This window comes from Caloenas nicobarica, chromosome Z, assembly GCF_036013445.1.
Source record: "Caloenas nicobarica isolate bCalNic1 chromosome Z, bCalNic1.hap1, whole genome shotgun sequence".
Taxonomy (NCBI): domain Eukaryota; kingdom Metazoa; phylum Chordata; class Aves; order Columbiformes; family Columbidae; genus Caloenas; species Caloenas nicobarica.
The window spans coordinates 73625393-73649960 of NC_088284.1; the positions used below are offsets into that span (position 1 = coordinate 73625393).

The 24568-nt window shown below is 44.8% G+C and overlaps 1 protein-coding gene across 2 annotated transcripts in view; it reads right to left on the reverse strand.

The window, feature by feature from the left end:
• The window catches only part of ECPAS (Ecm29 proteasome adaptor and scaffold), a 72240-nt gene extending 48048 nt beyond the window's left edge, over positions 1–24192 (reverse strand). Inside the window, exons 1-5 of one of the 2 annotated variants that reach the window (XM_065655807.1) lie at positions 24090–24192; positions 9357–9487; positions 3388–3504; positions 1640–1758; positions 350–502 (exon numbers count right to left, since the gene is read on the reverse strand). In XM_065655807.1, coding sequence (XP_065511879.1) covers positions 350–502; positions 1640–1758; positions 3388–3504; positions 9357–9487; positions 24090–24111 — 542 coding nt within the window. In that variant the 5' untranslated portion in view covers positions 24112–24192. Of the gene's footprint in view, positions 1–349; positions 503–1639; positions 1759–3387; positions 3505–9356; positions 9488–23679; positions 23936–24089 lie in introns of those variants that run through there. The other variant, XM_065655806.1, reaches the window with a different exon arrangement.
• Positions 24193–24568: the final 376 nt, after the last annotated feature.

Genomic DNA, 24568 nt, shown 5'->3' on the forward strand with positions numbered 1-24568 from the left:
ATGCAGGAAGGTGAGAACACATTTTGATCTGGCTTCTATTTTAAAGGTTTGGTTATTTAACAGATAGCTCACATGTCTCATAACTTCACTTTGATCCCAAAAGAGGTCAAGGACTGAATAGCATAACATCTATTTAAAGAGAAAAAAGACATTTGTTAAATAAGGAAGGTGGTGATCCCATTCTTGGAATTAGAACCCTGCTTTGTATTTACTGAAACATGTAACTGGCTTAATTTGAGCTAGGAAAGATCAGTTTATTTCAAATGAGTTTCCAAGGGTGCAGTTTGTAACGTTTCGCACATAAAAAGCACATCAATACTAGAGAAGGCTGGTATTAACTCTTACTTACCCATAAGGCATAAGCAGAACATCCAACATAAAGTCCAAAAGCAGCTGTACAGTCTTTGGTTTTTCAGCAAGATTAAATGGAGAAGCTGCTGCTTTCAGTGGTTCAGCAGGGTATTTCATGTGAAAAAGGGTTGGTATTAGAAGATGCATTAGGCTGAAAAACAATTATATTTACTGCAACCATTTTAAAAAAAACAACACCCGTTTATTCTTAACATTCAAGAGAGAAACCTTTAACAACAAACCTGGACCTTAATAGCAAAAAAAAGTATTAGAAAAAGTTAAACTGATTCACAATCCCATGGTCTCTGCCACCTATTATACATAAAAACAGAAGGCAGAAGATAAATTAGAATTTGTGTTTAAAATAGAACATATATATCTCTGTGCATGCGCACACACACACATCTGGAGAGAGAAAGTCACTTTGTCTAGACTTCTGTTGTTTTGTAATTACGCCACAAAATACAGTCTAGGACTGTCTCGTCTGTAAGAAATTTAAAGGTTTAAATCCAAGTCTATCTAGAACAGAAGTCAATAAACACTGTTCAGCTTCACCAAAGAGTGCACACAGACAAATACATACATTATATACTAATATAGCCAGATTTCCCAAAGCTCTCTTTAGTCATGTGCTTGCTTTTCGGACAGGGCAAAACCATGGTCCCAGAGAAGGCAATCAGGTATTTTCACACTGATCTCATGAACGGAAGCAAGATTTTACCTTTACACTGTCACATTGATATAGAGTGAATGAAGATACGATTTTAATGCCATTTTCCAGTGTCAGCATGGTCCATAATTAACAGTAATCTAGAAGTTCTTAGTATGCAGCAGTTCCCGACTTCAGTCTTTGTTTTATTTACTACAACTTAGTGTTTCAAATGAGTAGGAACCTTGGTTATCTCACAATTCAGAGTGGCCAGTCTGACACATTTACTGCTGTTCCTGTTGCTGGACAACGGATATTTACTGAAGGTCTGGTCTTAGGCTGTAAACCAGAATTTGATGAAGATGGATTGAGGATACAGACAGGCATATCCACCATAACACAGGTCTCTTATCATACAAGGAGTCTGCTGCTACACATCCTGTGTCTTATTACAACATTAGACTACATGAATTCTTTGTATCACTCAAATTACTGAATTGCTGATCTACGTTGTGCAAGCCAAGAACATCCTAAGCAATGATGATATCACCAAAGGAAAAAAAAATCTTTTAACAACTGATACAAAGTATTTTACTAAAAAACACAAACAGAATTAACTCCAAGGATAAGTAGTTATACCTGTCTTGCTGTGGTTGAGGTTTCCCTTCCATTGCAGTGAGAAGAGTTGGAGCCAATTCACATTGTTTTTCCACAGGCAGACGGGGGTATCCCATCTTAACATAAATTATGGTAAAATTCTAAAGGAGTAGAAAAAGTACACAGTATTGCAACAGTGCAAAAGAAATATTTGTTCTTTAAACTCTTCTTGTATGCTGTATTACATAATTAGGTGTTGGAAACATATGTTTTGGAAGACAAATTTCTTAATTCTAAGGCTCATCAGACTGACATCTGTTGAAGGGGAGGCTCAGCAAGACCTACTCAGAAAAGCCCTGAATAGGTCTTGCTGAGCTTTCACTTTGAAAGAGGAAAACAACAATGCAAAAACCCCTCTCTATCTTCTCTTATTCACTGCCAATTTCACCAAAAGCATCTTTACCTAAGCAACAGCTTCAAGGAAAGCAAATGTAATTTTCTGTCTTACCTATTTCTGAAACGAAATAGACAGCAATAGTGATTAAATACAAAGTCATAGGTAAGGTTTCTCTTGAAAATGTGTTTCTACATCAGCATAGTAATAAGCTGCAAATGCAATCTCAACAGAGTCCAGTGATAGGGCAGCACAGCAGAGCAATACCGAATACTGGACTATCTAGCTCCTATCACGCTGATCCAAGTCCAGCCAAGAACTGTACAACTAAGAGTTACGTGTTCAATGACCTGGTTGAAATAAGCATTGAAGTGGGAAGCATTATACTTCTTTGTAGAAGGCACTTGTTAAAATTTTCTGAAGCCTCATGGCACCAAACAACGTGCATCACTGAGATACATGAATGGAAACAGATTTTTAACATGTCCAGCCAAAAGCAGAGTTTATGTCAAGTTTGTCTTCAAACATGATGGTTCTTTTACTGCTCTACAGAACATATGCATTCTAGAAGCCCTAAGCCATCTCCAAAAGGTGAACCACGGATAATCCCACTTGCTTAAGACAATCTGAGATTACATCTATGTTACTGCTATTTAGAGCCTAAATATTTATCCATCATTTTCTAAGAGGCTACATTTTCCATTTATGCTACATATGACTGAATAGTCAAATGAGAAGCACAGAAAGTTTCTCTCTGATTTTATCACTATTTCCACGATTGTGATTTGCAATAGTTCTAGCACAGCTGAAATGAAAATTTTCTTCAGTTTCACAAAAAACCCCCATTTTTAAACTACTTTCACTTTTAAACGACACTGAATGAAACCATCTAGTAAATTTCCCCCATCTATAAAAAAGGTTTTAAAATATTTTTAATATTTTCTTGCTCAGCTCAGGTCCTGACCCTCAAACCACATAAAAATACAAGTTCTCATATGTTCAGAGAAATATGGATGTTTTAATTAAGACACTGATCTTGCACAATGTTTTAAGAGCCTGATTCTGCACGTATCAGGATAAGCATTGGTAGCTGCCTGCTGGATCTTCTAACAGTGAACAGACCCACTACAAAACAAGCAATGACAATTCATGCATTCATGAAATATCAAGAGTAATTACCGGTAATTTGAACAGAATCAATTGTGTAGTTGCTTTATGAAACTAAGTTTCACCCACACTATATAAAGTTTAGTTTAAAAAAATATCTTAAAACATCAACCTCATGAAAATAACATACTTGCTAGGAGAGCTGACAGAGCTAAACACAGGAGCTTTAACAAATATTCTGCTTGCTACAAGTAAATCAGCAACTATTCTTGGAAGAATGGACACTTACAGTGACAAAAGACACTGCAGAAGGATCTTGATATTGAACTAGCAATGTCTCTACTGGAAGCTGAATTTTTGGACGACTTTTGATGCGCTTATTCAGATGAACCAGCAGCTCCATGACCTGATAGGAAGAAAACAAAAAACTTGAAAGAACCACCTTTTATTTCGCTACTTTGGACTCCATACATCATACTCAGTCCACCAGGCAGGCCTACTATAAACAGATCTGGCCTGAGCCTCCTGATTATCTAATCTCTGAAAAAACAGCAGTCATAATTTATTGTATTACCTTGAAATCACTCTGACGTATCTGAGGTCACTGGTAAGACAAACACATAAGAAGTCCCAAACCATGCCACAACCAATAACCTCCAACAACAGAAATGTCAGGAAGAAATGATTACTGAGGATGACCATTTCTTTCTATACAGTTGTTTAGTATCCCTCAAAATGGAGCCTGGTTTGTACATCTGCATTGCAGCTCTACCATGTGGCTGTAGAGCAGGGGACAGAGTGCCCTGAAATGAGAAAGAGGCAGAGTAGTGCTTTCTCATGATGATGACTCTCTAGTGGAGCAGCGGCCCAGAGAGTTTGTGCAGTCTCTATCCTTCCAGGTTTTTCAAGACTCGTCTCAATAAAACCTTCAGTATCCTGGTCTGAACTTATAATGGACCCTGTTTTAACGTTTTAAGCAGGAAGTTGGTCTGGAGACCTCCTGAGATCCCCTCCAAGCTGAATTATTCCATGACTCTACAATCCCATGAAGCAGTTTCTTGCCATAGCAGCAGCAAAGTGTCATTTGTAAATCCACTGAATGAGACATCATAACTGAATGGAAGAACTTGAAAAACTACAATCTCCACTCCGGAACAACAGGTTTTGAGAAACCACACTGACCATCTGCATCCAGCTCACAAACCCTATCAGAATCTCAAGGAAGGTGGTGCAAAAATATGTGACATTAAATGGAGTCAGCTCAGCTCCAGTAAAACCAGACAAAGTCGCTCCTAGAGGCATGTCAACTTCAAGCAATTAAAGTCAAAAAGGCAGGGTGGGCATGCTGTCCTGTGCTTTTGATGGCTTGTTACTGCAGCGATGAGAACGACATACGGAGATGCAGACAGAGACACAGACACAGAGGTCTTGTTAGCAGTGAGAGCAGAGCCAGGCAGAGCTGAGCCGAGCTGAGCCTTCTTTAATTAGCCTTTCTCAATTTATAGCTTTACAGATACAGGCTTGAACCAAGAGGTTAAATGGGATGTTTTTTTCAAAAAATGTTATTCCAAACACACAGGCCCAACATTCTCACATCCTACATATGGCGGTGGTGTTCCGACCTGAGATATCATACTCACTGGCGTGGGCTATGACACTTTACACTCATAAAAAACATACTTCTGTATAAACTGTCCAAGGCCCTTTATGTTCTGACTAATTGCTGTGAGTTAACCATATTAGTGTTATTCATTCGGATGGTCATGTTAGTATTTATCTCCCTTCATCATCCATGTGGCTGGAACCGCGTGTCCTGCCGTTCCCACACATTACTGTGATCATAGTATGGTGAAAACCAGATAAATTGTTAGTCACAGAAAACGCAGAACCGTATGCTTGCTGAGCTGCATATGGGCTAAGAGATCATCTTTGCATCTACTCCATGACTGGGTATCAAACAAAGTAACGCCCAGATGTAATCCAGAGAAAGTACATAACTGACCATAAGCATGTAACTGAGACCAGAAATAAGCTGACAAACTAAGCAATGCTGACAGCTATCAGATTTTGCTGCTGCAAAATTAATGTAACAGCAGTCACAAATTCCGGTTATTTTAGAGAGGAAAAATCTGTCTGCACACACTTTATTGTGAAGGAAGAGAAACATATGACTACAACAGAGTTTGAGGAACCAGTTCAAATTACCCATGGTGGCTGGTGAAAAGAGACATGGCTAGATTTGGGTATATATAAGGGTTTCGCTCATGTCCTGCTTCTCTAATCATTAATACCAAATCAGTGCAGTACAGATCTCATTCAGCAGTACTCATCAGACCTGAATCAGGCAAATGCCTGCATGTCCGAGTACGAACATTTCTTCTGGTTTTGCTGGCTTCATGTGGGCTGCATAAAGCGACACAGTACCCAGTTTGGCACAAATGCTGCCAATGCATCAGTACTTCTTGCAGCACATCTGAACCAGCACCGTGAATTTGCCCTGGATTAGTTCTTTGCATGACACTAGTAGGTAACCAATTGGTAGAAGACATCCTAGAGCTGAACTTAACTCATCTGTCAAACTGTGGCCTCAAAAGGGATTATCTTTTCAGAATAAATGGATTGAGAAGGTATAGGCATTGCAAGCTTACACATATACCTAGACCATGTCTTAGATCTGAAAATGTATGAAGACAGTAAGTTCAAATTACCGAACGAGGCAATAATATTGACCTGACAATCACAAAATTAAGGCCAGGGCTAAGACCAACAAAGCGATATATGCAAGCAAACAGAAAAAAAATGGAATTTTAATTTCCCTTTTCCATTCTAGCAGTCCAAGCTGGAGGAGAAAGTTAAGTCTGAGGAGCCTGAGTAAAATTAGAGTGTAGTCAATCCGCCTGGTGACCGAATGAACTACACTGTGTTTCTAAAGCTGGGTGAAGGGAATAGAATCATAGAATGGTTTGGGTTGGAAGGAACCTTCAAAGGCCATCTAGTCCAACCCCCTGCAATGAGCAGGGACATCTTCACCCAGATCAGATTGCTCAGAGCCCATTCCAGCCTGGCCTTTAAGCACCTAAACACCTGTATTGACATATACTTCAGCAGCACACTGCCATCACACAGATGTTCTTTTTTGCTTGTATATCTATACTATCAAAAGCTACACTGTCAATTCAACTAAAATGGTGTAAGTTTTCCAACCACAATTAACTTGTTGGTGCACTTCTTGTTGTTGGTTTTAACCACTACAAAAATAGCAGGAGAGACACACGACATGGGATGGCAGAGTTCTGTTGCTGCCTATAGTCAGACACTGGGTCAAATAACATTTGTCCTTCTCTTTCCGTTATATTTCATCTACTTTATTACTTTTTATTAGATTAGTTTTCCAATTGCCTGAGTGGTCATGGAAAAAAAATGCTTTTGTTTTCCTTAGCATTGCCTTAACATGATTTTGAGGCTGGAGTTGAACAATAGGCACATTCTTTCTTGTCCATCAGACAAAATTAGCACTGGAAAGCTAGGTATTTTTGTTTAAAAGTCATTAGCATTCGAAAATGCATCAGACTTCTTAAGACATTTTCCCACCAGATTAATGGCAAGGCAAGAGCAAGTAGGAGACTAAAAAGCTGAATTCTGATGTAAGTAACAGAAAAAGGCAATGTGTACGTCGAACAGATTTACCTGCAGGTTATACACTCCACAGTAAATCTTCACTGATGTTCATTAGAGTAAAAAACTGACAGTCTTCCCCTCCTCTCTGCCTCACTGATAAATTATTTTGCTATGTAAAAAATACCAGACAAAATAATCAACACATACAGAGTCTTCTTGTTACATTTTGAATTTATTATGAAAAAAGAATACTGAGAGAGTCAACCTCCCTTCACTGATATGGCAAGAGCAGAATTCAGGGTAATTTCCTTGACTGCAATGAATTTTACAAATACCAAGCAGCATAGGGAAGTGCTGTAATTGTTTACAATATTATCATCATCTTGTACAGATAAAAATCTATAGCTTAAACACATAGAAGGAAGAAGAAGAAACTAGTTTTATTTTGTTATTCATTCTAGCATAAAAACTATACCACACTGTGAGAATACTGTGTGATTTGAGAGGCCTCTTAAAATTTAATTTTCAAAGGAGTAGATTTCCCTCCTTCCTGAATCTGACACCACTCCAAAAAAACGGATAACATATTCCAGTTTATGGAAAAAATATCATATAAAAAATACCCTAAGAAATTTCACTAGCTAGTCAGATCCCCTTCTTCAAAGCTTCAAGTGCATATGATAAGCAGGTATTCGGAAGAACCCTCCATCTGAGTTGCAGTGTCTGTACTTCAGCACAGTGGAATTTCTTCACATCTATGGATCCACTTTCAGGTGATCACTGCCAGGACTATGTTTTGTGCAGAACTTTTAGAAAAAGCTGTGTTCTAGTTACTCACAGGTTCTGAAATCTACTCATAAATCCAGAAGGCATGGTGATTTCCCTATTTCTACAAGACAAAGAGGGGATTATAAAATATTATTTTCCACCGCCCCCCTAACAGTCCATGAGCACTCTGCTCAGAAAGGTTCTGGTCCACCTCTACTAACAGGCAGCTCCTTCTGATGAACAGCTGCATGGACAAGAATTCATCCTTTGCTTTCTGATCCAGCTGCTCAAATCTCACGGTCAGCTGCTGCTGCCCCATTTTCCTCTCCAGGTCACATCGCCCTGGCAGAACAGGAAATACATGCAGGTGTTCCTCTGCCTCAGTCCAGACCAGGTCACACCACCTCTGCCGTTAACACAAGGTTTAGCGATCCCCTCGTGCAATCCCACAACTGTTGTTGCACAAGACTTGTGCAAGACACGGGCCTGGGGAAAAAATAAAACTACCAGTAAACAGAGCTCAGTTGCCTGCTGCAGCAGGCAGCTACATCACTGAATTCCTTCATGTTCTTATTAAATTCCATCTTCGATACTGTTTAGTCCTTGCCTGGCTGCAGGAATGAGGGGAACAACAAGGACACGGTGTTGGGGAACTAGGGCCAGTCCCAGCAGCCCAGCTGAGGGGAGGCTCTCGCAGCTCCATGTGCCCAGCTCCAACCAGGAGAGGCACATATGGACCAGTGGGCTCCACCTCTAGAGACCCACATTTGCTCCTCCCCAAATCACCTAGCTCCATTCCTTTCCTTGCCTTTGGTTCCTCCACTAAACATCCCATTATAAAGCTTGTGCAATCCCAGAAAGTTCTTCCCCTGCATCCCATTGTGTCCACTACCCCTGGGTAGCACCCTCTCAGTCCAAAAGGTGTTCTGGCATTGACGCCTCTTGACGGGCTTCATGCCCAGACAGCAGCGCTAAGGCTCTCCTGAGACAGCCCTGGGAGAGGCCTGAGCAGGGTGCACCTTCCTCTGAGTCCTTAACTTGGGTTCCTGCCTACCATGGTGCCCCTGTGTTCCCCTGCACTTGTGGGGATGGGCCTCTGATGGGCTGATGGCTCCTGTGATGGGCCTGGGAATAGCTAGGGCAGGGAGTTACACAGGTTTCTGCACTTGCTGTTGTGTCTCTGTGTTCCTTTGTGGGATTGCAGATAAGCTTTTATCCTATAACCTAATACAAGGAACTGAATTCCCCAAGTACATATTAAATTCCATCTCCAAAATTGTTTGGACTTTGCTCCTATGCCTGTAAGCAGGCAAGAACCAAACAGTTTTGGAGACAGAACCTAATATCTACCTGAATTAATTCTGTGATAAAGCTGCATTCTGTGCCAGGGAACTTAATTCCTTGAGGTAAGTATCAAATTCCATATTCAAAATTGTTTGGTCCTTGCTGCCATTCCTGTTATCAGACAAGTAAATGACATGAATGAGTGTGTCTTCATGGTCTTCCGCACACAGAAGCACGCTTGTTTCACACGTGCCCGAAGTCAGGTGGATGCACAACAGCCCTAACCTGGAAGCCACGGCAACTGCCTCTGTGGCAGAAAGTCTCGGTCTTGGGCTAACTCATAGCTAGCTGGCCTCAAGGGGAAACAAATGCAGCCTCCACACACCTGCAAAAGACCTTGCTGACACAAGCAAGGTTTTCTTTAAGTCCTAACAGTTGTAATAAAGCCATTCTGTATCAGGCTCACGACAACTTTTCCTCAAAGAGTAAATTTGTCCACAGAGAACACCCAGGTACAGTAAATCACAATACATAAGGGGCATTTCCTTCTCCCATTCCTTCCCCCATTACTGTAAATTGCACTCTTACCTTTTTACGAACTCCTTCCTGTGTGCTGGACAGCTTGAGGAGAACAGGGGGTAGGAATTTGGAAATAATGTTCTGCAACTGCTCGTCTGTTTCTGCATGGCCAAGACGCAAGAACACACGTTCAAGTTGATCTGCAGTTTAAAAAAATAAAGGGGGGGGGTGGTAAGAGTGAAACTGTTTGAAACTTAAAATTGCTTTAGCAAGAAAACGACTTTTTCTGAGCAGCCCCTAATGGGCTTGTAAGAAATGCTGCACACAATTCATAAAGTATTTCCATCTAATGGCTTCCAGTACCAGCCTCAACAATTACGTGGAGATCACTCCTATCAAAGGCAGAAACAACTAAGATTTCCTTTGCTTTCACACTGTGTTTCAGAGGCTAGAACATCTCCAAAGGTGAAATGGAAGGTTAGGATCTCCAAGTCACTCCCTGCCCTTTCTGGTCTGACAGCAAAGGTGTGCGGGCTGCCAGCTTTTGAAAATATGCTTGCTGTGATATGCATTCAGACCATGATGTTCTCCATCACCACTAATTAATCCCAGGGCAAAAAGATCTGGCCAATTCTTGTTATTATTCTTGTTAAACCTATGGTTCTGGTCATGCACAGGGACCTTACTGTTGTAGACATTGTGTCAACAGAACAAATACACCAAACACACACAACAGAACCCAAGACTAATTACAGTTATTATAGCATCACGGAAAGGAAGAATTATAAGCAAAGCACAAATTATAGGCTTGGGGCAAGCCACACCATGGCAGTTGCGAACAAATAAACAGCCTGCACACCTGAAAGCACAAGAAACAAACTACAAAGTGAAAACCAAGTTCTTTGAAAGCTTGAGATTACTGTTCCAGGGTAAATTTGATATTCATGGGAGTATTCATAGGACATCTCGACACAGGCTAAACTGTTCCGTCCATGACTTTCTTGTTAAGCCACTTAGGTCTTACAGAAAATCTTTACAAAGCTGTACAAACATTGACTGAACCAGTTACTGATATGTTACAATTTGTTGACCTTCCGTCCAATAGACAGCATTATCAATAGGAATAAGTATGAAACGCAGGAAATATTGCTGCAACTTAAAACACAAAGCTCCTATTATCACTCAACGAAGCTGCTGGAGTGTTGTAACAAATTCACCCTCCTCTAGCCAGCAGGTCTCCTCCCCAAACCCAGGAAGACAGACCAAAAAAAAAAAAAAAAAAAATTGCAAAAAGGTGGAAGTTGCAATTCCGACAAGATCAAGAGAAGGAAGCGGGAGCAATAAACATGTTTTCTCAGTGAGCTAGCAGATCATTTCAAGGAAACAGATGAGACCAAAATCTGTCAGCAGCTCAAGTGCAAGGGCTGAGGACCATCCGCCTTTATAGAAAGAAGTGTCCCTGTTTTTAAGTGTCAGCACACAGCTTTCCCAACAGCTCAACCAGAAGCAAAGCAAACCCTTTCCGGCACAGCAGCATTCCAGATGGCCGGATCGAGAAGAGCCCTGGTGCATGGGACCAGGAGCGTCTCTTCTCCACGCTGCAGCGCTACAGACCAGCTACACAGGCAGCAAGGAGACATGGGGCTTTTGAAGGGCCTACAGGCCTTGAGACATCCTACAAGGAGGAAACCATTCCCCCTAAGGCTAATCCAAGGTGACTTGTTGCAGGTTGAGATTAGAGGGTGACCAAGGACAACCCTCCTTCAGCTGAAGAGGATCACTGAGCTGCAGTAAAGGACTAGAGAGGCAAAAAAGAGAAAAGCACTGGTACAGAGCAGAGGTAGAGACTGAGATGAACAGATGTAGGTGGAACCTAAGTGAACAAAAAGGATGTTCAAATAAAAATACAGCTCTAGCCAGCACATCTATCATGACGTAGCTGCAGAAGCTTTTACTGTCTGATTTTTTAAATCTGTGCTATCCCTGCACTAAGCGTCCTCACAGCATCATCCCTCCTCTGCCAGCTGCAGATTAAACATAAATGTATCATTTCCAACATTTTACTTTCTGCTGAGCAAATATGACAGGCAGCTGAAAAGACAGAGGACTATGAAATGTTACTGTCAGGGAAATTACAAGCCAAAACTCTGCAGCACCTACAATACAAACTGACTTGAGTCAATTTCTTGTTTCAGATAGATTTCACAGATCAGGCTGTCAGCTAGTAAATGACCTCATGATATTTATCTCATATCCCATTTTTTTTCCTGAATCCCGACAATTTATTTCTCTCCTCACCTTCTTTTTCATGTCATGCTTCCCCACCCCGAATGATCTCCTCCTCCAAGGACATCCTCGGTGTCTCCATGACCCCACCAGCAGTAGGAGACTGTTTAGGCCACATCAAGCAGCTGAAATAACTCAAACAATGAAGGAAATCATCCAGTCTTTCCCACCCAACCAGGAGATAACTGCGCACCCACCATCCTCAAGCAAGCCAGCTGAGGAACCTCCACAACAACATGCTCCTTCAGATGGCAACAGATCAGTCTCAAGTGTATGGAAACACGAGCAAAGTTATTTGTAAAGTCACTTCTTGTTGTAGCCACTGGACTATTATACTTCCAAAGGCACAGAAACCATCCTGCACGTGCCCATAGGAACTGCAGCAACACACTGAATTGCAAACATCTACCCCATTTCTAGCTTCCTCCATTATTCTGTTGTTACAAGTAGCAACCAGAATTCTAACAACAGCTGATCCCAGAGAGAGAAAAAAATGCCAAAAAGACCCAGAGTCAACTGCAAAACTGCAGAACAGGGAAAACAAACAAACAAACGGAACTCCTGAACAGAACTCAACTGAAACAGACCAGAACTAGAATGGCTCTAACGAGACAGAAAGCCCAACTCTCGTTAGGTACGAAGCACAATGCTAATGGCATGGAATATTCTCACTGATCAGCCTGGATGTTGGTCAAGGTCTGTCCCATCCATGTCCCCCTTCCTAGGTGACTCACACCTGCAGACAGAGACCAGAAAGACCTTGGTGTCCCGGACAATAGCTAAGATAACAGTAACTGCGTACATTCTCTCTGTTCCAACTCAAAAACACCAGAAAGTTACTTGAAGAAAAATATTAATTCTGTCCCAGAGTGCTATTTTGTTGTTCTCAAGCTAAATCCTCACAACAACTGTGCTAGCTACAAAAAAAGAAGTTTTTAATAGCATGAAAAACATTAACTCTATTTCAGTCAAACCAGCACACTTCCCTTAACCATAAGCACGACAGGACTCTTCAGCAAATTCGAGAAGACTCATGGCCTGGCTGCAGTTGAGAAACTGGTCAGGAGTTTGTCAGAGCACTCTTCCATCCTGCCAACACAGGCTCTATCCACAGCAGCGGGACAGGAAAACAAATGGCTGTAAACCCTCCCAAGTATTGCACATCAACCATTTTCGCCCCAGTTTTTTTATTCTACTAACAATTAAGACCATCTCTCAAGCTGACAGCATTCATTATGGGAGAGTGTAAACCCTGGAGATTTAAAGCACCACACACAGTGGTCCAGGAGATGAGCTGGGGACGCAACATCTGGGACTCGGATACCATGTCCTATCTCCATGTATGTTGCAGACACATTGGCAACGGGGCAAGATCCTTTCCCTCTGTGCCTCGTGTCTTCTACAGCCTTCACCTGGCCCCCGTCCAGCCTGCGCCAGCTGCCAGACCGCTGTGCAGCCAGCGAAGGACACAAAGGGTTTGCTCCCAACACATCTCAGCTTCCCACATCGTGCACTTCACAGTTTTTTAAGAATGAAGCCCAAATCTTCTCCATCTAGTTTTGCAGCCCCTACCGCCGACTGTAAAACTGCACAGCTGTAATTTCGGGGGAGGACTGCTAGGTTACGTGATAGTTAAAACAGGCAAAATGAGAGGTCTAACTTGTTTGCTATATACCACAGGAAAAAAAGATGATATGAACCGTGTTGAATAAGCCTTAGCAGCTGAAATGAACTACTACAGCAATCATTACCACAGCTTGACAGTAAGAGTACTGAATTTTAATTAGAAGGTTTTAGGCATCTCAGTCTTTACCTTTGCTGGTCAACACTGAACTTAAAATGCAGTTCATGCAATGACAAACTTCCAATAATGTTTCTTTCCAAAAGTCAACTAATACAGTTAAAGATCATTTTCAAAGTTTTCTGGAAGCACTGGAAGAAGGAAGAAATGGAGGGATGACATTTAATAAAGTATAGCTTTATTCTCATCTAAAATGCCAATACTTAAAGAGATCTAAGATTTTACAAAGGATTCTCCTTCCTTAATTTTACATTAAATCCTCATCTCAAATTTGGGACTGTAATATTTCCTTGATATTTGTTCCCACCTATAGCATCCTTTGTATTAGTGTCCCAGTTTTGTTTAAAACAAGACCAATTATCTTTTAGTCACTTCTTCTTTCAGCTAAATTCTTCCAAGTAAGTGCATTTTCCCAAAGTTGGCTGCATGTTTTTCAGTGTCCATTCCAGAGTTGATCACACCTGCTGTTTACAGTTTTATCCAGCCAGCAGTAGGAACGGTATGCAGAAAAGGCCCATGTTTGTATTTTTTTGTTAAAGAAGCCAAGGTCCCTGATAGAACTCTTACGTCCCACAAGTGTTGGGTCGCACTTGTGGGGGGAGGCGGACAGAACATGGGACCCAAATTGACCAACGAGGTACTCCATGCCATCCACGTCATACTTAGTTTAAAACTGGGGGGACCAGGAGGGTCTCACTCTCTCCATCCATGGCCAGCTTCTGATGGGGACCCCGCCCTGCCTGCAATACTGCTCCCAGTTCCAGTCTGGGCATTCTGAATCCAGTTCCTGTCTTCTGCAGAGTACAGTCCAGGATTTCCTAGTGTCTGCCCTGCAGCCACTGGCATGACACTGGGGGAAATTCAATACTTCTGTATATTTCTCATTATTTCTCTTATTATTAGTGTTATTAGTAAAGCTATTTTGATTTTCCAACTTGTAAGTCTCTTTTCCCTTTCCTTAGTGAGGACGGCACAGATTAACTGAGAGCATCTGCCACACTTTATTGTTGCCCTGCAATAAAAAGTGACAGATTTATTGGTGCCCAGTGTGGGGAGAGTGAGGGGCTGAGAGGGGCTCTGACAAAGCATCTTCCTGGGTAGTATAACCAGGAGAGTATGGGACTCTCCAGTTGAGCAATATGAGCACAAATCCTGCCTCTGGTGGGAGATCTGAGAAAGCTCAGTCCAGAGAGTATCAACTTTTTCTTTGAATGTTATGAATGCGTGAGATAATGACAGATCTGTGTGCTCCACAGACCATTTAGTGGTGTTAAAGCAGATTGCAGTTATTATATCGATTTGAATGATGCTGTTACAAATCTTGTGTTATTTGCTCACTTGGTTGGGTTCAATAATGCCTTTTTTGAGGTGTATACTTCTTATTAGTGTTTATGCGCTGTTCATCTCCTCCAGAAGTCAGCTTAAAGTAATTGCTTTGGTGTTGGGTTACTTAGCATTGCTCTATGTAGTCATATTTAAGCTGATTGTGTATACATATTCGTTATTGTCATGCTTCAGCAGTATATATTTCGGGAACCCTCCAGCAGAAATCAAAGAAATTAAAGAAAATTGCACCTTTTTTTTTCCAGTTGGAAGAGCCATCCTTTAGAAGAGCTATCCAACTACACCATGCCTTTTTCATTAGGGCAAATTACAGATGCTTCTGATAATTTTGAATATCCCTGGGAAACCGAGCAAAGCCTGTTGGCATTACTGGGTCTCTGGAACATGTGTCAGTGCTTCTTGATGATAAAACTATTCAGGAGGACTAGAGCTACTCTAACTCCTGCGACAGGTGCTGGGGCTACTGAAGCTTCAGCAACATGCAGCCACTGCAACAGATGCTGTGGCCACTGCAACACCAACAATGGGCACGACAGCTGTGCCAACCTTGGTGACAGCTACTGCGGCCACTCAAACTCCCACAGCACGTACTATGGCCATTCAGACTTCAGCAGTGCCAGCTGTCCCTACAACCAGCAAGAAATACACAAGAAAAACAGTTTGTATAGTGAAGGGAGGTGCAGATGGAGAGCCCAGAAGGTACTTCTGAAGCAGAGCCATTAGGGGTGGAAGGGTCAGAACCAGAGGTAACCATCTGCTCCTTATCCCTGGAGAAGTTGTGAGATAAGAAGAAAGATTTTAGCCCTCATGATGGTGAGCCACTTGCCACCTGGCTGATTAGATGCTGGAATAGCATGGCTGACAGTATGGACATACAGGGCAGAGTAGCCAAGCAGCTGGGATCCCTGGCCAGATAAGGTGGCATTGATAAGGCAATTGGGAAGAAGACAAAAACTGAAAGCATGTGGAGGTGTATCCTGTCAGCAGTGAAGAACAGGTATCCACTGAAGGATGATAATATGCCCAGGCAAATGGACCACCATGGAGAAAGGTATTAAGAATCTGAGAGAACTGGCAGCATAAGAGATAATTCACAGCAACCCACAGACAACTGCAGATCCTGATGAAGTGCCACGTACCCAACCTATTATGTGGACATCTGTACAGAGCAAACCATCAACATATGCCTACACACTGGCAATATTCACCTCGGGAGTGGGTGAAAAGCCACTAACTGTGGGCGATGTGGCTAACAAACAGCAGCAGTATGAAAACAGTCACTCTTCCCCCACTACAGGCCTGTGTCTCAGCTGTGGAAAAACTGTGTGACAAACTGTCCAAGATGAAGAACAGATCCCGCTCTTCACCTGCACAGGGCCAAGTTGCAGCCACTAGGAGAAGACATCCTCCTGCAGGATTGGCTTGAGAGAACAGGACATGCCACATGGTGACTTGTGTTTTTTCCTGTGTGACAAGGGGAAGGTATGAAGGACTAGGATGGAAAACCTGCTGCTGACCTGGAGTTAAAAGACAAAACTCCCAAGAGAAAAGCTGCTCCAGTCTCCAGTGGGCGGCTTTCCAGCCAGGGTAGGTGGGATTCCTACCTCTGCCTACCAGACAGACATAAACATCACCAGCCAGCTGGAAGAGAGGGACAACTGAGTTATTGGACTGCGTGGATTTGACAGCCTGGTATGTCAGAACCACTTGAGTATAAAGCCCTGGTAAACACCAGCGCACAGTGTAGTGTGATGCCATCAGATCATAAAGGGGCAGAATCCACCAGTATTTCTGGAGTGACTGGGGACTGAATTAGAAACCGAAGTCAGCCTAACTGGGAGTGAGTGGGAAAGGCACCCTGTTGTGAGTGGCCCAGATGCTCTGTGCATCCCTGGCACAGGCTACCCTAACAGAGGGTATTTTAAGGACCCAAAAGGGTATCGATGGGCCTTTGGTATAGCAGCTGTAGAGACTGAAGACATTAAACAGCTGTCTACTTTACCTGGTCTCTCAGAAGACCCTTCTGTTGTAGGACTGTTTAAGGTGTAAGAACAAGAGGTGCCGATTGCTACCACAACAGTGCACAGATGATAGTATCGCACCAACCAAGATTCCCTGATCCCCATTCACAAATTGATCCAACAACTAGAGAATCAAGGAGTGATCAGTAAGACTCGATCACCTTTCAACAGTCCTGTATGGCAAGTGCCAAAGCCTAACGGAGAATGGAGATTGACAGTAGGCTATTGTGGCCTAAATGAAGGTACACCATCATTAAGTGCTATTGTGCTGATAATGCTAGAACTGTGATATGAACTGGAGTCAAAGGCAGCTCAGTGGTTTGCCACAACTGACACTGCTAATGCGTTTTTCTCGATTCCTTTGGCAGCAGAATGCAGGCCACGGTTTGCCTTTAGCTGGAGGGGCATCCAGTACACCTGGAATCGCTTGCCACAGGGGTGGAAACACAGCCCTACCATCTGCCATGGACTGATCCTGACTGCACTGGAACAAGGTAAAGCTCCAGAACAGCTGCAATACATTGATGATATCATTGTATGCAGTGACACGGCAGCAGAAATCTTCGAGAAAGGTGAGAGAATAATTCAAACTGTTTTGAAAGCTGGTTTTGCCATAAAGAGAGGTAAGGTCAAGTGACCTGCATAACAGATCGAATTTTTAGGAATTAAACAGCAAAAGGGGCATCACCAGATGCCGACAGATGTGCTTAATAAAACAACAGCTTTTTGTCCACCAGCTAACAAAAAGTAAACAGCCTTCTTGGGCACTGTGAGTTTCTGAAGAAAGCATATTTCAGATTACAGCCAGATTGTGCACCCTCTCTATCCAATGACCCAAAAGAAGAATTATTTTCAATGGGGCCCTGAACAATGACAAGCCTTTGAACAAATTAAACAAGAGACTGTAAATGCAGTAGCCTTAGGGCCAGTCCAGGCAGAACAAGATATTAAAAATGTGCTCTACACTGCAGCCAGGGACAATGGTCCTACCTGGAGCCTCTGGCAAAAGGCACCAGGTGAGACTCAAGGTCAGCCCCTGGGGTTTTGGAGTCCAGGATACAAAGGCTCTGAGGCCAACTACACTCCAGCTGAAAAAGAGATATTGGCAGCATATGAAGGAGTTTGAGCTGCTTTGGAAGTGGTTGGTACTGAAGCACAGCTCCTCCTGGGGCCCCAATTGCCAGTACTAGGCTGGATGTTCAAGCGAAAGGTTCTTTCTACTCATCTTGCAACTGATGCTACATGGAGTAAGTGGGTCGCACTAAATGTACAGCGGGCCAGTTGACCAACAAGGTACTCCATGCCACACACATCATACTCAGTTTAAAACTGGGGGATCACAAGGGTCTCGCTCTCTCCATCCATGGCTGGCTTCTGATGAGGACTCTGCCCATTGTCCCGCCTGTGAGCCCGATCTGTATTACAGTCCGCGCATTCCCGAATCCAGTTCCCGTCTCCTGCAGACTCCAGTCCAGGACTTGCCGGTGCCCGCCCCGCAGCCGCTGGCCCCGCCCAGCCCCAGCACAACCTGCGCAGGGGGGTCAGTGCGGGCCTTGTGTATTTTGCCTTATTTCTCTCGTTATTAGTATTATTAGCAGAGCTGGTTTAATTTTCCAGCTTGAGACTCTCTCTTCCCTTGCCTCCTCCTTCCCTTTCCTTGGGTTGGGGGTGGGTGGGGTGTTAACACCATCTGCTATTGGCCTGCAATAAACGGTGACAATTAGCTAATCATATATGTCTATAGAATTACTTCCGTAGTCAATCTACTGCAGGTCAACTCTGGTGAACAAGGGGCTGGGGGAAGAGCAAGCTGTCAGAGGCAAAACGACCAACTTTTATCGCAGTCCAGAGAACTTACAAAAAAAGAAAAACGCACACCACCACAATTTAAAAAAAAAATAATTAAAAATTGCCATTATTTTACTTACAGTAGTAAGAAAGTCAAAGCAAAAGGGAGAAAGGAGGAGAGGAAGGAGTCTTCACTGGAAACAAATGGAAAACCCTGTGCCCAGGGTGTGCAGGGCTCTACAAAAACCGCTCCAAGAACAAACCTGCAGGTCAGAAGCTCTGGAAGAGCACGGGGCACACCGAGACCGACCACCCAGGGCCTTCCCAATCTGCTCACTGCAGAGCCCCTTGCTCTGCCAGAGGGGGCTGGAAGGAATAACCCAAACAGTCCCTGTCAGACTCACCCACCACATTCAAAACCACCTCAGAAATCAAGTCTGGTTTAATAAGTAGTCATAGAAACATCATACGTGCGCCACAGCTATGACAGTCGACGTTTTACTACGGATTAAAAAACAGAACCAAAACAAACAAAAAACCAACCAACCAAAAAACCCCCCACACAACCAAGAATGAACTGCATGAGTAAAAAAACACGGGGTAGTTTTATTTTAAAAATACATACAGTTAAGCCCATGCAAAATTTCTAACAGATATTCATGTGTTTTGGCATAATCACAACTTATTTCCATGCTGCTGTGTAGCGTTTTCACACACTATTTCATTTTTTGTGGCATCTTCTTGGGGAAAAAAAAAGTGTTTACAAGAGGATGAACATAAATATGGAGAATTTAACAATAGGCATTGCATATGAAAAGATGTTCCCTTTTCACTGTATGCCAAAGAACCAAAGAGGCAGGAACACAGTATATATATACCTTTGGATCCCTGTTTCTAGCAGCAGTGTCCAATTTGTGTCAACAGACATGGTGTACTTGGATTTTGAAATCCCCAGGTTACCATGGCAATACAGTTACCTATCCGTGAGGGAATGCGTGTTTCACTCTGGTTCTTTCCAGTCTCCATTTAAGACTACAAGGAGGAACACAGGCTTCAGCGCCTGCGACCACGCCTCACGCGAAAAGGAAAGGAATGGATTTCAAAACACAACTAACGTGTACAGATTCTACAAGAAAGTCACATTAAGAGCAAGGCTCCGACTTGTGCTTTATGAAATTCCAAATCCTGCAACACTGGCCATAAAAGGGTCAGAGCTATTTTTAAGTCTTGTTACTTCAGCGCTGATCTTGCAGTCTCTCAAGCCAACTGCAAACCCCAGCCTGCTCCCCAACCAAAACAACGTGCCCCTTCTTCCCCATCTGTACACGGTAGATTGCCAAAGGGAACAACTGAGAGAAAGATGCAGAAAGGATCAAGTACATAAATAAACAGCTTAATGTTTTCCTTTCGTTAACAAAGGTGTTTCCATTCCTTCCTCCTTTTTTTTTTTTCCAATTAAAATCATGGAAGCAAACTCATTGCTTGGCTGTACTGGGGTAACTAGTTCACTGTTTATCCATCTTTTTATCAAAGAAATCTCCTCTCAGTTCAGTTAAGCACGTTCTTCTCCTTGTCCTCACACAAGATAAAGAATTAGCTCCCTCTGGCATTCACAGATACTGCGCACAGCACGTCAGCTATTCTGCACAGACCCCTCAGCAACGTGTGTTTGTGTAGCTGAGTATCACGTAAAACACACACCGTTCTTTTAATGAAAATTGACTCGAGAAACTACTGGGGCAAGGACATGTCAAACTTACTGTACTTCATACTTTAATTAATCACCAGAAGAGCATCCTAGGAACCCAAAAGAGAGTCCAAGTCCTCTGCAAAACAGCACAGAGAGCAGGACAGCACAATCCTGTGCTTAAAGCCAGAATTTATCTTCACTTTTCTGATAGCTGTCTGTTTCACAGAGTAGTGGGACTGCTACATTAAAGCACTTCTAGAACCGTTTCAGTAAATCAAAAAAATAAACCAAACCTTCCCCAGTTACCTGAACTCTGTAGAACTATTACATCACACCAGCATCCCCCACATTTTCATCAAAGGGCCCTATAGCAAATAAAGAGTACTGGGACACAGGAACATTCCGACTTCACTGCCTGGACAGCAGGGATAGATTTAGGGACAGGTCCTGGCTGAAGTGAGACCTGAAACACAGCCTTTAGTTCCTCCAGAGCTAAGCAGTCATTTCTGCACTGTTCCACATGCGGAATAAAATAGCTCTCGTCTGTTGTGTCACTACTGAAACAGGAGTCAAACTCTCGTTTGAATGTTACTAGACTGTGAGAAAAAATGTATTTAGTATGATTACAGTAGCGAACAGTGAGTCAGGATTTGCTATTCCTGGCTCCACCAGAAACACTTTGCATGCCTACACCCAAATCACTTCAGGGGGCATTTGTAAAACAGGCCAGTCAGCTGATTATTTTACAAGATCTGGCTCGAAAAGGTCAGGAAGGTCTTGTGGAAGGGGGATATATGTTATTTTTTCATTCTGTTTTTCCATTTTATAGAAAAGCTTATACAATAGCAGACAGTAATCCAAATACTTGCAATATGCCAGGCTTAGGCTCTTCATTCCAGTGGCTGACTATTCTTACTCAAAACTAATTTTCTCTTGCATCTGAACTCTTACGGGTTCAGGGCCAATTTACTGAGTTTACAGTAATTTTTAAACTGCCATGTCTCCATTCTCATGTTGCCTTCAAACAATTTGTCCTCTGAAATGGTAAGCATCCTTACACAGAGTTTAAGCAAACAGTAACGGTTTGTGTGTTTGGCTGGAGCTATAGATCAAAGCTTTTTATAGCCATGTGTATATAAAGCAATGAAAACTCATCTTCTAATATAAAACTCATAGTAATTATTCCTGGTTTTGGGGGACTACTCATCATGCTAAAAAAGAACAGATTTCTTTTCAAATATGCTGAAATGTAAACATTTAAACGTATCATAAGTCAGCAGGCCCATATAGAGGTCCCTTCTTTCTCTACATGAAACTACCCTTTTTCCATCAGCTTTAATTTTTATTTAAAGCTACAGTACTTTCTATTCAGTGACAGATGAGATACTAGGAGAAAAAACAAAACAAAAAATCCACTCTCCTTCCTCCCCCCGGTCCTCCAAAAAATATTTCTAACCAAACCAATCAAAACCCCTTAATTCCAAACGATGCAGTGGTCAAACAGCCTGAATGACATTATATTATTATTAGCATGAATCCCTATCTAAGGACATTTGTCCTTTCAGCGCAGCGAAACACAAAGGGCTGTGTAGCAACCGGCACATGGCCGAGGACTAATTTTTTGCTGGGTGAGATATGGAGGCTAGATTAGACACAGATAAAAGCCGGGGAGCTACAGGCAAGAGATCTCACAGTGCCCAATCTCACCAAGGGGAACCAGGTCAGCATTGTGAAAGCGGCAGAGGAATCCTTGGGACGCCAGCAGCAGCGAGGTCTGTCAGGGTCATGATTACGAATTATCCCAGTTGTCAATGGAATAAATAGCCTGGCATTTGTGTCCTTCAACTCGAGGATCAGTGTAACTGAAAGATCCTTCTTACTCCACGACGAGATCCTTGCTCTTTGGCTACATAAAGGACATCCTCACCATTATTCTATGCCTTATTCCTCTCAGCCTAGTTCTAGTAACATCTAACAAAGAGCAGAACAAGGATGTTATCTACACGGCGGTGAAGAGAAGCTGCTAAATTAATGTACGCTGTGATTGAGTTACAAAAGACATACCATCATTAACCAATTGACGGGATAAATGTCCTGCAAAACAAGGGGATATTTTTCAAGTTTTAGATCCTTCTGCACGACAACAGGGAGACAGAAGATTAAGTAATATACTGTTTAGCAGCAGAGTGCTTAGCTTATATTTTACTAGTAATTAAAAGATGAATTGTAAGTAAGAAACTAATCAATTTTGGCTAATTTCATCAATTATTCCTTAGTATAGATGTATCGTATGTTAATAATTTCCAAAAATTGTAATGAATGCGTAATAATTGTGTGGATATAAGCAACGCAAGAGCATTTACGAAGGATGATCCCCAGTGTTCCCCAGTACTTGTTCCCCAGCGATGATAAAATAAAGAATGCCTGCTGAACAGTATAATCGACTCTGCTGTTTATTTCTTTGTTTCAGCAGCACAGTGAGAACAACGAAAAAACCCATGCGACACACCACACAGACGTGCCTTAGAACTGAAAGCCAATAGCACAAATATGCTAGAAGTATTTCTTCTGCCCTTCCTCTCCGGTGGTTGCCAAGTACTATTTCAGGGCAACCAAAGGCCCTCTCGCTTGGCTGAGTCATTCATTATCTTACGATTAACCCTTTATGACTGACTAAGAACTAGCTCTATTCCAAGGCAGGAAAAGCAAGGAAAGAAAAACCATTACTTCGAAGTTCCACAGGCTTCTGCAGAGAGGAGCGGATTGTTCACTGCACCGGACTGCAGAAGGAACGTGGAGGCGACAAGAACGCGGCGCTGGGCTCCTGCTGCCCCGCACGCCTGGCGGCAAAGGCAGCTCGGATGCTGCCGCTCCGGCCGTGTGCTGCAGAGCCCGAGGAGGCGCTTACACACCCACCGCGACACCCCGCGCCGCGCTCGCCGTGCAGGACTTCAGCACGCGTTATTTTACAGCGCTTCTGCGGCCCAAAGCGAACAAAGCAGAGCGAGCGCCGCAGGCAGCAGCCGCTGCTCGCCCCGCCGGGGAGCGGGGTGGCGGGGGCTGCCGGCTGCTGCCCCTGCACCGGGCGGGTCTCCCGGCTCCGCGCCCGCCGCCCCCGCGGGTCCCCCTGCGCCGGGAGCCGCCGCCCCCTCCCCACCGAGCGGCCCCGCAAGGTCACGCAGCCGGGAGCGCGGCGCAGGCCCCGGCAGGCCGCAGCCAGCCCGCCCTGCCCGCCGCGGGGCCGGGGCCGAGGGGAGCCCGCCGCCGCCGCCGCCTTCGCTTTCCGCTTCCCGACATGGCTGCCCGGGGCCGGGCCCGGCCCCGCCGCCGTTGCCGCCTCGCCGGGCCGGGAGCCGGGCCCCCGTGGCAGCGGGGGCGCCGCCGAGGAGAGCCCCCGGCCCCGCCGCCGCCCCCCGCGGGACCGGCGCCCGACTGGGAGCCCCCGGCGCCGCGGGCACTTACTGAGCTCGTCCTGGGCAGCGGCCGCCGCAGCCATGTTGCCGGCCGGTGCGGGAGGGAGGCGGAGAGGGACGCGCCGCGGCAGCCCGGCCGCTCCCGCCCCTGTCCCTGTCCCCGTCCTCTGCCGGCGCTCGCACGGGCCCCGGGCCGCTCTCTCCTCCTTCTCTCTGCGGCGCTCCCCGCCGCCAACCGCCGCGAGGGACGGCGGGGCCCGGCAACGCCCGCCCTCCCGTCACCGCCGCTTTATATTTAGAAAGAGCTGAGCCATCGTCCCCGCCGCCCGCCCCCGCCGCGCACACGCACCGGCCCGCCAGCGCCGCTCGGTCGCGGCGGAGGGCTGTACCGGCCCGCGCCCCCGCCCGCGGCTCCCGGTGGGTGGCCGGGAGAGGGGCGGCGGGGGGCAGCGGACTGACCTGAGTCCGCGCTGACCTCCATGGCGGCCGCGGCGCGCTCCGCGCTCCCGACACGGGCGGAGGAGGGAGACGGCCCGGGAGCCGCGGGCGGCGCAGCTGCGCCCCCTCCTGGCGGCCGTAGCGCCAGCAGCCGGCGGGCGGGGAGCTCCGCCCAGGCCCTGGTACAGCCCCGCCCACAGACTGGCATAGCCCCGCCCAGACCGTGGCACAGCCCCGCCCACAGCCCCGCCCAGGCCTTGGCACAGCCCCGCCCACAGCCTGGCACAGCCCTGCCCAGGCCCTGGCACCGCCCCGCCCATAGCCCCGCCCACAGCCTGGCACAGCCCCGCCCACGGCCCCTCACAGCCCCGCCCACAGACTGGCACAGCCCCGCCCAGGCCCTGGCACAGCCCCGCCCAGGCCCTGGCACAGCCCTGGCCGCACCCCGGAGCAGCCCCGCGCCCTGCCCACCACCCCGCAGCCCTCAGCGCCGGCACAGC